This window comes from Pantherophis guttatus, chromosome 1 (assembly GCF_059756535.1).
Source record: "Pantherophis guttatus breed Tessera chromosome 1, ASM5975653v1, whole genome shotgun sequence".
Lineage (NCBI taxonomy): Eukaryota > Metazoa > Chordata > Lepidosauria > Squamata > Colubridae > Pantherophis > Pantherophis guttatus.
Genome location: NC_142063.1, coordinates 347,299,132 through 347,313,194, shown reverse-complemented (window position 1 = coordinate 347,313,194; position 14,063 = coordinate 347,299,132). Strand labels below are relative to the sequence as shown.

Below are 14,063 nucleotides of genomic sequence, written 5' to 3'. Positions count from 1 at the left end.
GGTCTTTTGGGGGTCCACAGAGGGGCAGCGTTGTGTTGTTAAGTGGCACTACGGGCACAATACTGTCCTGCTGTGTGCGCGACAATATTGTGGCTTCTACTGGACAGCTTGGGGTGGGGGGCGAGCAGAGAGAAATACAAGCTTCAGAGCTGTTTGGATCCAGGGATTCCAGGAGGTGAGACTTGGGGAGGGGGTGCCTCTTGTGAGCCCCCTCCCCCAATTAGCAGAGCGGGGCTTTGCTCCCCAACCCTACAACGGCATGACTCGGATGGCGGACAAATAAAACGGACGGCCTCTCGTTTTGCAAAAGAAGGGTGCTTTTTTAAGACAAAGCTGAAAAAAAAAAAGAAATAGAGGTAAAATCTTTTCATAGAAAAAAAAACGACAACCACCCCCGAATGAAAAACAAAAACGGAATAAAACAACACGCAAAAAAAAAAAAAACGCCACGGGGTCATCATCTCGCAGTCACTCGCACGAATGGAGGTTGGTGGTTTGTTTTTTTTTTTAAACTCGAATTTCATCCGCCTTGAAAATGTACATGCAAAAATGGAGGAACCATACAAATAAAAGAACAGATATATATATATATATATATATAAAAAAAAACCAACAACCTAACTAATAAAGTGCATGTTTCGGTATATATTACATCTGCGAGGGATTGTGAAAAATTTGAAGGAGGGAGGAAGGAGAAAGAGGGAAGAGAAGGGAGGGAAACCGAGGCAGGGATCACATCGTATTATAGATGGGGTTGGTGGTTCGTTTCCGCTCGTTGGATTTTTTTAACCTCCTGGGCAGCCGAGTTCTGGCGGGGGGATTTCGAGCGTGCGTGGCCGGCTGCACCAGGCCGTGGCCCCAAGTCCACGTTCCTTCCGGGGGGCCACAGGTCGGGGTGAAGTCTTGGGCGAACTGAGCCAGGGGCCGTTCCACCGGCCGGCTCAGGGCCAGGCATTCCCACAGCTTGACCGGTTCCACCAAATGCCTGGTGGGTTCAGGAGACAGGAGGGTCAGAGAGGAGATGGCCGGATCTGGCGTGGGGATCCGGAGAGATTCCGGCGAGACGGGTCTGGCACCAGTGGGTAGGCAGCAGCTGCGGGGCAAGTCGTCCTTCAGCGAGCCCAGACAGTCCAGTTTGGCTAAAGACGCTGAGCGTTTCATTTGAGATGGTGCGGTGAGTCCGGCTTGCCGGAGGCGGGATTCCAGTTCTTTCGCCAGCTGCTTGACCAGGCCTGTCCCCTGGCCGCTGTCTTTGGCGCAGCCGTCGCAGCTGGAACGGCGAGGGAGAGAGCAGCGAAGAGGACGGGCCGAGGGGACGTCCAGAGGATTTTTTCCTAGATTGGGGGTCCAGCGTGTCCAGGGCAGGAAGCCCCTTCCCCTCTCCTCCAGGGAGAAGTGCCCGTTTCCAGCGTAGCCCCGCGAGGGAGCCGGCTCAGGCTCGGTGCTTGTGCTGTCCTGAGTGACCCCCTCCAGACCGAGACGATACTTTTGATGTGAAGAGGGTGGAGGGGAGTGTCTCTCCTGGTTGGCCGAAGAAGAGGGGGTTGCAGGGTTGGACAGTGCCTCAGTTTCCCCCTCATCCTTGTCCATCTCTTTCGGGCTTCCCCAAGAGAAGAGGGCTTCATTGAAGGGGCCGCCCTCCTGTTCTGGTGTCCCGGACAAATCCGGGCTGCATCCAGGAGTCTCCGAGCAGAAAGCAGTGTTGCAGTTTTCATCCACGGTTTTCTCCAGGGTCCGGGTCGCGATACCCTTCTCGACCCCCTCTGTGCCAGGCAAGGCAGGCGTGTATTCGATGATCTCAATTCTCTTGGGTAGGGAGCTGAGCAGAGGAGGTCCCTCGTCACCCTCCATCCAAAGCACCATCCGGTGTTCACGGGCCACGCCTGGTACCTCTGTAGGGACTTCCGGTGGACGGGAAGGTTCTGACGGCAGTGGTGGTTCGGAGATGGTCCCCGTCTCGGAGCTGCTTCCTGTTCTTGAGACTTCCTTATTTCTCGAGAGCTGGGTCAGCTCCTGAGGTGTATCGTCGTTCCTGCCCTTTGTGCCCGGATCGGACTCGTTCCGGGAATTCTTCCGGACGGGGAAAAGAGCAACCGGAGAAACGTGCTGCAAATCTTGCTGCTCCTGTCGTAGACGCTCTTCAAATTCCAGAGTGGCCCGTCGGACAGAACCAGGACACCATTTGGGCCCAGGGAGGACTCGAGCTTCTGCGGGGTCTTCAGCTGAGCCCCTTCCTTCCATGTCTGGCTTAGAAGTAAGTATTGGGGGCAACGAAGACCCTTCGGGTTCCGGTTTCAATGGTTCTCGAACAGCTTCTTTCGGGACTGGTCCAGCCACGTCCGCTGCCTCCTCAGCCTTCCCGAGCTTGCTGTCCAAAGGGCAGGTCACCTCGGCTGGAGTCTCGTGGAGGGGGGTTCTCTTGGGCGTTGGGAGCAGGTTGTTGGCGGTCTCTGCCTTGGCGGGTCCCTGGGATCCCCCCTGATGGATGGACTCAATCTCCGTGACGATCTCTTTGACCGAGACAACGGGGGAATGGGAGCGGATGAGACCCACGGAAGGCTCTGGTTCTGAGAGCTGAAAAAAAAAGAGAAAAAAAAAGAAAGCTTAATTAATGATCAAAACAATGTTTCCACGTCAAATAAGGCCAAATTACATACCGGTAGTCCTTGTCTTATGGCCATTTGTTTAGTGACCGTTCAGTTACAATGGCACTGGAAAAAGGGACAATTCAGCACATCCAGGGTCGCCTGATCAAAATTCAGACGCTTGGCAACTGACTCATATTTATGACTGTTGCAGTGTCCCGGGTCACACAGTCCTCTTTTCCGACCTTCCAACAAGCATAGTTAATGGGGAAGCCGGATTCACTTAACGACCGGATTACTAACTTAAAAACTGCAGTGATTCACTTAAGAACTGTGGCAAAAGAAAGTTGTAAAATTCACTTAACAAAAGTTTCACTTAGCAACAGAAATTTTGGGCACAATCGTGGTCATAAGTCGAGGACTACCTGTATTTATGACGGTAGCAGTGTGTTCGGGTTATGTGATCGCATTTTATGACCCTTTGAGGAGCAAAGTTAATGAGATTCACTTAACAACTGTGTTACTAACTGAACAACTCTGGTTGTAACTTGAGGACTAACTGTAGTTCAAGATTTTGACTTTTCAAACCTACAATGGACTTTCTACATAGGACTCCAAAACGATGATCAGGCTGGCCTTTTTTCCGATGGTTGTTAAGTGAATCTGCAGTCATAAAGCAAACACTGCAGTTTTGTCGAAAACTGGAAGTAAATGTCGGGTAGAGTAAAATTTGGCACATCACGGTGAAACACTGCAAATGTTGGGCCCTTGAAGTGAAGTCATTTGACGATTGGGGGGGAAGAGACACTGTTCGAACTTCAAATCTGGGTCATAAGTACAGGTAGTCCTCGACTTACAGCAGTTTGTTTAATGACCATTTGACCAACTGAACGACTGCAGTGATTCACTTAACAACCGTGGCAAGAAAGGTCGAAAAACAGGGCAAAGCTCACTTAACAACTGCCTCACTTAGCAGCGGGAAATTTGGGGAAGAACTGTGGTCGTAAGTCGAGGACTCCCCTGTACAGGTAGTTCTCGACTTATAACGGTTCATTCAGTGGCCATTTGAAATTACAACAGCATTGAAAAATGGTGACTTAAGGCCATTTTTCACACTTATGACCATTGCAGCATCCCTAATGGTGACGTGATCCATATTTGGACGCTTGACATCTGGATCTATGACCTCCTTGACCAGCAGATGGCGCCAGCAGCCAAGGGAACTGGGACACCTGCTTGCTTGACCCGCCCTGGAGAAGTGGGGTTGTGTTCCACCACAACCCCCCCCCACCTCCCCACCCCCAAATTCTGTGGGGGGGTGTGTCAGGAAAGGGATCCACCCCCTAGCTATTATTCTGGGAGTAAGCTGCAATTTGTGAAGATATCACCACCAGGAGGAAGAGGAGAAACTGTGTTGGGGTTCTCTGGTATAAAAGGGGAAGGGATGGTACTTCAGTCAGGGATAATTCTTTCTTTTTTCCTTCCTTCCTTCCTTCCTTCCTTCCTTCCTTCCTTCCTTCCTTCCTTCCTTCCTTCCTTCCTTCCTATGTCTGTCTATCTCTACCATTCATCCATCCATCCATCCATCTCTATCCATCTATCTATCTATTTATCTATCTATCTATCTATCCATCCATCCACCTATCTATCCATCTATATTCTGTCTATCTATCTATCTATCTATCTATCTATCTATCTATCTATCTATCTATCTACCTATCCATCTATCTTCTACCCATCCATCCATCCATCCATCTATCTATCCATCTATATTCTGTCTGTCTGTCTATCTATCTATCTATCTACCTACCTACCTACCTACCTACCTACCTATCCATCTTCTATCCATCCATCCATCTATATTCTATCTATGTATCTATCTATCCATCCATCCATCTATTTATCCATCCATCCATCCATCTACCTATCTATCCATCTATATTCTGTCTATCTATCTATCTATCTATCTATCTATCTATCTATCTATCTACTGACCTACCCATCTATCTTCTATCCATCCATCCATCTACCTATCTATCCATCTATATTCTGTCCATCTATCTCTCCATCCATCCATCCACCTATCTATCTATCTATCTATGTTCTGTCTGTCTGTCTGTCTATCATCTATCTATCTATCTATCTATCTATCTATCTATCTATCTATCTATCTATCTATCTATCTATCTATCTATCTATCCATCCATCCATCCATCCATCCATCCATCCATCCATCCATCCATCCATCCATCCATCCATCCATCCATCCATCTATCTCATCTATCCACCCACCTACCCATCTATTCATCTAATTTTTCAACCGCCCATTTTCCTCTGATAGGGGCTCTGAGTGGTTGGTGTACAATAGAAACAATAAAATATATCAATATAAAAGTTAAAGTTTTAAAACATGGCAAGGATGATTAAACACTGACTTCTCCTTTGGGCTCCCAAGGGCGCAAAGGCCCGTTTTTATACCTTTACGGAAGATAAAAGAGAGTGGAGGTCCATCAGGAGGAGGAGATTTCACAGGGTGGGGGTAATGACAGAGAAGACTGCCTTCCTGGACAAACCCCCCCGCCCCCCAATTATCACTTTAAATCGGAGTCCTCCAAACTTGGCCACTTTAAGACTTAGGCCATCCCAGCTGGGGAATTCTGGGAGTTGAAGTCCACAAGTCTCAAAGTGGCCATGTTTAGAGACCTCTGCTTGAGAAGGTCCTAGGAGTGATGGGGGGCCACCCCAACGCCTTCCCCTTCGCCTTAGATACCTTCAGCTGCTCCTCCTCCAGAGACGAGGCCTCCGAGGCCTGCGGGGAGCTGCCCGCAGAGGCACTTCGCTGGCCCTGCTCGGCGGGATCACAAGGCAGGAGCTCCAAGCCCGAGACCCGGGGTGTCCCGTTCCGCCCGTTGCCCAGCTCTTCCGCCCTGGACGATGCCCGCGGCCTCTTCTCCTGCGAGAGCTCCACAAACTTCTCCAAAGCGCTGAAGAAGTCGATCCGATCCGTGCCGAAGTCTCCGGCGGTGGCTTCTTCCTCCTCCTCCTCCTCTTCCTCCTCCTCTTCTTCCTCCTCCTCTTCCTCCACCTCCTCCGGTTGAGAAAGGTTGGCGGGCGGGCTGGGCGTCTCTCGCAAGCAGGACTCCAACTCTTCCATGGGCACCAGGTGGACGTTCCCGTCGCCGGGCTTGAGGGCGTCGTTTTCCAAATCGGACACCGCCAAATCCGGAAACCCGCCGGCCGCTTTCAAAGTACCCCCTTGCTGAAGTAAGGTCTCGGATGGATTGCAGTTGTCGAGGGGCGATTCGGACTCCGCCGGACAGCAGCCGGACGGGCACCCGTTGAGATTGTTCAAATTCAGCTGATCTTCCATCTGCTCGGCGTCGAAGTCTCGGGGAGCAATTTGCAGCTGGATCACTCTCTCTTTGCCCGGATGGTTCGCCAAAGGGCCGGAACCCAAATGGCACAGCAAGGCTCCGTGGGGGCTGGCGGCGATTCCCACGGGCACGGCCACCAGGCTGCTGGAAGACTTGTTGTCGGAGATGCGGTCGGCGGAGGTGGTGATTTCCTTTTTGCTGACCTCCATGCCCGACTTGCCGATGGGCTCGTGGTGGTCCGAGAGGTCGCTGTCGGAGTGCGACCGCCAGAGCTTGTTGTGACGTTGCTTGCTGTGGAGGGAGAAAGAAAGAGAGGGAGGGAGAGAGAGAGAGAGAGAGAGAGAGAGAGAGGGAGAAAATGAAAGGAGTTTTTAAAAATTTATTTATTTTACACACAGGTAATGCTCAACTACGATCTGGAACGAGCTCCCCCCGGAGATACGGAGGATCCCGGATCTGCGCACCTTCCGTCGCGCGCTTAAGACTTTCCTATTCCACCAAGCTGGCCTGGCCTAAATCTTCTCCCCTTTTTTAAATGTAAATTTTAATTTGTTTTAAATTATGGGGTATTTTAAATTCAGCCAAATTATTTAATTCGTTTTTAATTCATTTTAAATTTTTTTTGTATTTATGTGTTTTATCTCGTGGCTGTTCACCGCCCTGAGTCCTTCGGGAGAAGGGCGGTATAGAAATTTAATAAAATAAAATAAACAAATAAATAAAACTTGATGGGACGTGGTGGCTCAGTGGCTAAGACGCTGAGCTTGTCGATCGAAAGGTCGGCAGTTCAGCGGTTCGAATCCCTAGTGCCGCTGCGTAACGGGGTGAGCTCCCGTGACTTGTCCCAGCTTCTGCCAACCTAGCGGTTCGAAAGCACGTTAAAAATGCAAGTAGAAAAATAGGGACCCCCTTTGGTGGGAAGGGAAGAGCGTTCCGTGCGCCTTTGGCGTTGAGTCATGCCGGCCACATGACCACGGAGACGTCTTCGGACAGCGCTGGCTCTTCGGCTTTGAAATGGGGATGAGCACCGCCCCCTAGAGTCGGGAACAACTAGCACGTATATGCGAGGGGAACCTTGACCTTTTAGTGCTCAATTTCTTTAGGGACTGTTTGAAGTTATGACAGCACTGCAAAAAATGACTTTGTACTAGGGTGGATAAAAATTGATGTTTTTTTTAAAAAAAAAATCAGATTCTTTTTACTTAAATCGGATTTTTTTTTTATTTTTATCGAATTTATTTTAATAAAATGCTTTTGGAGTAAAAGAAAAAATCTACCTAAAGATAGTTTTCTATTTAAGATACATTAATAATTTAGTTTATTTAGCATGAAGTGGAGGTTAGTTATATAGCATGAGGCTGTAGATTCTGCGATATTCACATTTTGGGTAAACAGCGGGTCAGAGGAGGAGATGACAGTTGCTCTTTAAAAAAATTATGATTTAAATCGAGTTGATGTAAATCGTAATTTTTAAAGAGCAACTGTCACCTCTGATTTAAATCAAGTTGATTTTAAATCAGGCCTTTTTACCAGTGATTTAAATCGACTTGATTTAAATCGGATCCACCCTGCTTTGCAGCGTTGTTCGCACTTATGACGCTTGCAACATCCCCACGGTCACACGGTCCAAATTCCCATCATTTGGCAACTAGCATAGAAAGGTAATCCTCGACTTACAACAATTCGTTTAGGGACCATTCACAGTTACAATGGCACTGAACAAAGGGACTTATGGACTTACGACGGTTGGAGTGTCCCGGGGGGGTGTGTGTCATGTGATCCCTTTTTGTGACCTTCTGACGAGCAAAGTGAACGGGGAAGCCAGATTCACTTAACAACCAGGTTACTAACTTAACAGCCGCAATGATTCGCTTAACAACCGTGGCAAGAAAAGTCGTAACATGGGGCAAAACTCACCTAACAAATATTTCGCTGACCAACAGAAATTTGGGGTTCAAGGACCCCAAATTCCCCCATAAGTCCCCCATCTCAAGGACTTATGGGGCTCATAAGTCAAGGACTACCTGTATTTATGACGCTAGAAATATACTGCGGTTATGTGACCTCATTTTATGACCCTCTGATGAGCAAAGTTAACGAGATTCGCTTAACAACTGTGTTACTAACTGTAGGGAGTCACAGCAACGGTGGCAAGAAAGACCGCAGAATGGGGGCAAAACTCACTTAACAACTGTCTCGCTTAGCAACATAAATTGGGGGCTCAATTGCGGTCGTAAGACGAGGACTTCCTATACATGTCTGACTGAGACATGGAGGGAGAAGAAATATTAGGCAAGCTTTTTGGAGACTTGAGCAAGGAGAGGCGAAGGAGAAAAACACGACCGACGTGATCCGGTCAGGATCAACATCCGAAGCCTCAAGGGATCAGGTTACACGGGGTATTAGAGACCCAGAGGTTGTTTGTCCCTTTAGCGGGCACTCCGTCCCGGTCACACGCTCTGGCCACCGGTCAGCTGCCGGTCCTATTTGGCCATCTGTTCCCAGGAACGGTGCGAGAAAAACAAATCCACGTAATCTCCTGCGGCCACCAGCCATGACCAGGGGAAGGGTCACTCGAGTCAGCAAGATGGCCAAAGGTGGCCTTTCACATCATTTTAACAACCGGTTCGCCCAGAATCGAAAATGTGAGCGCCTCCACACCTGGGGCACCTCTCATTCTTTATAAGACCTTGGGAAGGCCACACTTGGAATCCTGCATCCAGTTTTGGTCCCCACGATGTAAAAATAGGATGTTGGGACTCTAGAAAGAGTGCAGAGAAGAGCAACCAGGATGATGAGAGGACTGGAGGTTAAAACATACGAAGAAGAACGGTTGCAGGAACTGGGCCTGGCTAGTCTAGTGAAGAGAAGGACCAGGGGAGACAGGAGAGCATCTTCCAATATTTGAGGGGCTGCCCCAGAGAGGAGGAAGGGGGTCAAGCTATTCTCCAAAGCAAAAGGAAGGAAGGAAGGAAGGAAGGAAGGAAGGAGGGAGGGAGGGAGGGAGGGAAGGAAGGTGGAAGGGAGGGAAAGAGAGAGAGAGAGAGAGAGAGAGAGAGAGAGAAAGAAAGAAAGAAAGAAAGAAAGAAAGAAAGAAAGAAAGAAAGAAAGAAAGAAAGAAAGAAAGAAAGAAAGAAAGACATCTGAATGAACCATAGATGGACAGAAGACATGGCTGGTCTAGTGAAGAGAAGGACCAGGGGAGACAGGAGAGCATCTTCCAATATTTGAGGGGCTGCCCCAGAGAGGAGGAAGGGGGTCAAGCTATTTTCCAAAGCAAAAGGAAGGAAGGAAGGAGGTAGGGAGGGAAAGAGAGAGAGAGAGAGAAAGAAAGAAAGAAAGAATGAAAAGAAAGAAAGAAAGAAAGAAAGAAAGAAAGAAAGAAAGAAAGAAAGAAAGAAAGAAAGAAAGAAAGAAAGACATCTGAATGAACCATAGATGGACAGAAGACATGGCTAGTCTAGGGAAGAGAAGGACCAGGGGAGACAGGAGAGCATCTTCCAATATTGGAGGGGCTGCCATAGAGAGGAGGAAGGGGATCAAGCTATTCTCCAAAGCAAAAGGAAGGAAGGAGGGAGGGAGGGAGGGAGGGAGGGAAAGAAAGAGAGAGAGAGAGAGAGAGAGAGAGAGAGAAAGAAAGAAAGAAAGAAAGAAAGAAAGAAGGAAAGAAAAGAAAAAAGAAAGAAAGAAAGAAATACATCTGAATGAACCATAGATGGACAGAAGACATGGCTAGTCTAGGGAAGAGAAGGACCAGGGGAGACAGGAGAGCATCTTCCAGTATTTGAGGGAGGGGCTGCCCCAGAGAGGAGGAAGGGGGTCAGGCTATTTTCCAAAGCAAAAGGAAGGAAGGAAGGAAGGAGGGAGGGAGGGAGGGAAGGAAGGAAGGTGGAAGGGAGGGAAAGAGAGAGAGAGAGAGAGAGAGAGAGAAAGAAAGAAAGAAAGAAAGAAAGAAAGAAAGAAAGAAAGAAAGAAAGAAAGAAAGAAAGAAAGAAAGAAAGAAAGAAAGACATCTGAATGAACCATAGATGGACAGAAGACATGGCTAGTCTGGTGAAGAGAAGGACCAGGGGAGACAGGAGAGCATCTTCCAATATTTGAGGGGCTGCCCCAGAGAGGAGGAAGGGGGTCCAGCTATTCTCCAAAGCAAAAGGAAGGAAGGAAGGAAGGAAGGAGGGAGGGAGGGAGGGAGGGAAGGAAGGTGGAAGGGAGGGAAAGAGAGAGAGAGAGAGAGAGAGAGAGAGAGAGAAAGAAAGAAAGAAAGAAAGAAAGAAAGAAAGAAAGAAAGAAAGAAAGAAAGAAAGAAATACATCTGAATGAACCATAGATGGACAGAAGACATGGCTAGTCTAGTGAAGAGAAGGACCAGGGGAGACAGGAGAGCATCTTCCAGTATTTGAGGGGCTGCCCCAGAGAGGAGGAAGGGGGTCAAGCTGTTTTCCAAAGCAAAAGGAAGGAAGGAAGGAAGGAGGGAGGGAGGGAGGGAAGGAAGGAAGGTGGAAGGGAGGGAAAGAGAGAGAGAGAGAGAGAGAGAGAGAAAGAAAGAAAAAGAAAGAAGAAAGAAAGAAAGAAAGAAAGAAAGAAAGAAAGAAAGAAAGAAAGAAAGAAAAAAAGACATCTGAATGAACCATAGATGGACAGAAGACATGGCTAGTCTAGGGAAGAGAAGGACCAGGGGAGACAGGAGAGCATCTTCCAATATTTGAGGGGCTGCCCCAGAGAGGAGGAAGGGGGTCCAGCTATTCTCCAAAGCAAAAGGAAGGAAGGAAGGAAGGAGGGAGGGAGGGAGGGAAGGAAGGAAGGTGGAAGGGAGGGAAAGAGAGAGAGAGAGAGAGAGAGAGAGAGAAAGAAAGAAAGAAAGAAAGAAAGAAAGAAAGAAAGAAAAGAAAGAAAGAAAAGAAAAGAAAAGAAAGAAAGAAAGACATCTGAATGAACCATAGATGGATAGAAGACATGGCCAGTCTAGGGAAGAGAAGGACCAGGGGAGACATGATAGCAGGGTTCCAGTATTTGAGGGGCTGCCCCAGAGAGGAGGAAGGGGGTCAAGCTATTCTCCAAAGCACCCAAAGGCCAGACAAGGAACAATGGATGGAAACTGATCAAGGAGAGATTCAGCCTGGAAATGAGGAGAAATTTACTTAAGTTAATTTAATTAATTAATTTAATTGGGTTAAACATTTTTAATTGATGAATTTTATGGGTAAGGGGTTTTAAATTGGGGGAAGCCAAAGAGAAATTTAATTTTGTTTTATAGTATTTTAATGTTTATATTGTATGTTTTTTTAATTTTGGCTGTTCACCGCTCCCGAGTCCTTCGGGAGAGGGGGCGGTATAAAAATTTTAAAAAAAAAAGATAAATAAAATAAATAAATAAATTTACAAATATTTATATGCCGCCCTTCTCTCAAAGGACTCAGGCCGGCGAAACACAAGTTAAAAACATACAATAATAAAGAAAAATCCTAATTAAAACCAATTAAAACAGAGACAAATAAATAATAAAAACCCAAGAATCAGAATCAAGTGATTTGTTGAAACAGCCAAGTCTTTAGGCCCCGATGGAAGGAACGGAGATCAGGCGCCGTCCGGAGCTCTGTGGGTAACTCGTTCCAGAGGGCAGGAGCGCCCACAGAGAACGCTCTACCCCTGGACGTCGTCAGCCGACGGTACCCTGAGGAGGGCAGCCCTGTGTGAGCGGACAGGACGGTGGGACACGTGTAGGAGATGGTCCTGCAAATACCCTGGACCTAAGTCATGTAGGGCTTTAAAGGTAAGTACCAGCACCTTGAAGCGGATCCGGAGGACCACTGGTAGCCAGTGCAGCTCGCGTAGGAGAGGTGTTACGCGGGAGTAAAAGGGAGCTCCCGTAAGAACCCGTGCAGCCGCATTCTGGACCATAATGCAATGCAGATGCAAACCCCCCCCTCTGTGCGCATCTCCCACATGCCCCCTGCCCCCCACGCAGGCGTGGCAGAGACCCGAAAACCAGCTGGCCGGCTGGAGGAGTGCACGCATATGCGTTGGAGCTGAGCTGGGGTGTCAGCTCGCGTGCCCGCATGTGTGCCGTACATTCGGCATCACGGGTGTCGATGTTTGGGCAGCGGGGTGGACTGGAAGGCCTCTAAGGTCTCCTCCAGTTCTGTACTCTGAAAGGTGCTTTCTCACCGTCCATCACGGCGGCCGGACTGAGGTTGGCCAAACAGCAAATGTTGTGGCCCGCCAGCGGCCTGCGCGGATCGCGGCTGATCCCGACGACGAGGAGGCTGGTGTGGGGTCGCGCCAGCAGCCGGCGCAGCCAAGGCTCGCGTCAGACAGCGAGGAGGCTGAAGAGGATGTGGTGCCAGAGGCAGAGACTCAGCCAGGGCCTTCAGAACCTCCAGAGGCTCCTTCCAGTGGAGAGAGCGAAGTGGAGGAGCCTCTCCTCAATGCTCGAGCACGCAGGGCTGCCAGAAGGCAGGAGTGGCTACTCAGGAGGAGGAGGTCTCCTCGAGAGTAAGGCTTGAGGATAATTGGCCTGTTTAAGTTGCACACAGTTAGTAATTTCTTGCTGGAAACAACGTATAATTATTACAGAGCATTTTGGAGAGTGAGTGTCTTATCGTATCTAGTTGTCTGGGCTGGTTGCCAACCTTTGCCGGACTTTGTTGATTCTTGGTACGTTATAACTTTGATAAGGACCGTTGGTGTCACAATCCTTGGGAATTCGGAGCTGGGGCAGAAGAGCAAGCCTTGTGATGGGAGCCAGTCCATCTCTTGCCCGTTTCAAATTCCTTCCCTTCGGTCTCGTTTCTGGCCAGTTGTTGCTTCAAAACACACTTTCGAAACCCCCTGAAATTCAAGCCCCAGGCATCTGACAGCCACGTGGCTTGGAAACGGGGATTCGTGTCACCGAAAACACAAAACAGGTTGCCAAAGATTGCGGCTCCTGTTGCAAACACAAGCCTGAGGGGGGTTTACATGAGAAATAGCAGAAGAACAACAGAATAACAGAAGGGAAGGGACCTTGGGAGGTCTTCTAGTCCAGCCCCATGCTCGAGGACGACGCTATACAGGTCGTCCTCTACTTACGACCACAACTGAACCCCAAAATTCTATTGCTTATTCATTTAAGACAGTTCTTAAAAGAGTTTTGCCTCCTTTCTGGTCAGTCGTTAAGTGAACCACTGCAGTGGTTCACTTAGCAACACAGTCGTTAAGTAAATCTGGTTTCCCGCGTTGGCTTTGCTTGTCAGGAGGTCACAAAAGGGGATCGCAGGACACTGGGACTGTCATAAATACGAGTCAGCTGCCAGGACCTAGGGGTTACAGGCAGTCCTCAATTTAGGGACCGCAATGGAGCTACAATGGAGCTGAGCGAGACAGTCAGTAAGTAAGCTTTGCCCCATTTTACGACAGTTGTTAAGTGAATCTGGCTTCCCTCATATGACTTTGCTTGCAAAAGGGGATCCCGGGAATGCTGTGACCATCATAAGTCAGTGGCCGAGCGTCTCAATTTTGATCACGGGACCGCGGGAGTCGTAAGTGTGAAACACGGTCCCTTTTTTCAGTGCAGTTGTAAACTTAGAACGGTCACTAAATGAACGGGGGGGTCCCCAGGCCCCCAGTGGTCAGCAGCCTGGACCCACCTGGCCAGGAGGATGCCCTGGTATTCTTCCAGCTGGCGCATGAAGCTGGGGTTGGGCTTGGTGACACTGCGGCGCTCCTTCACGTAGTCGTAGGCCCGGTCGAGGTTCCAGCCGTACTCCTTCATGGCGTAGGCGATCACGGTGGAGGCCGACCGGCTGACCCCCATCTTGCAGTGGACTAGGCACTTGGAGCCGTTCTTCCTAGGAGGGGATCGGCAGGCGGAAAGTTGCAGGAGGGAGGAAAGAGAAGAGGGGTCCCCAGGCCCAGACGGTGGCGACCCCACCCTCCCCGACCCTTGCGCTGCATCATGTTCACAAGCAGGGAAGGTTTTGCCCGTCCGTCCATCCACCTGCCCAAACATCTGTCCATTTATCATCCATCCATCCATCCATCCATCTCTCTGTCTGTCTCTCTCTGTCTGTCATCTATTTTTTTATGTATCAGCTATCTATGATTTGTCTACCATTATCTATCATCT

At 48.9% G+C, this 14,063-nt stretch overlaps 1 protein-coding gene across 2 annotated transcripts in view; it reads right to left on the bottom strand.

Annotated features, from left to right (window-relative positions):
* Positions 1-625: 625 nt before the first annotated feature.
* Positions 626-14,063, bottom strand: part of SSH2 (slingshot protein phosphatase 2) — a 155,477-nt gene continuing 142,039 nt past the window's right edge. For both annotated transcript variants that reach the window (XM_087890356.1, XM_087890363.1), the window contains 3 exons: positions 13,585-13,785; positions 5,356-6,250; positions 626-2,574 (listed from right to left, as the gene is read on the bottom strand). In XM_087890356.1, coding sequence (XP_087746482.1) covers positions 733-2,574; positions 5,356-6,250; positions 13,585-13,785 — 2,938 coding nt within the window. In that variant the 3' untranslated portion in view covers positions 626-732. The remainder of the gene's footprint in view (positions 2,575-5,355; positions 6,251-13,584; positions 13,786-14,063) is intronic.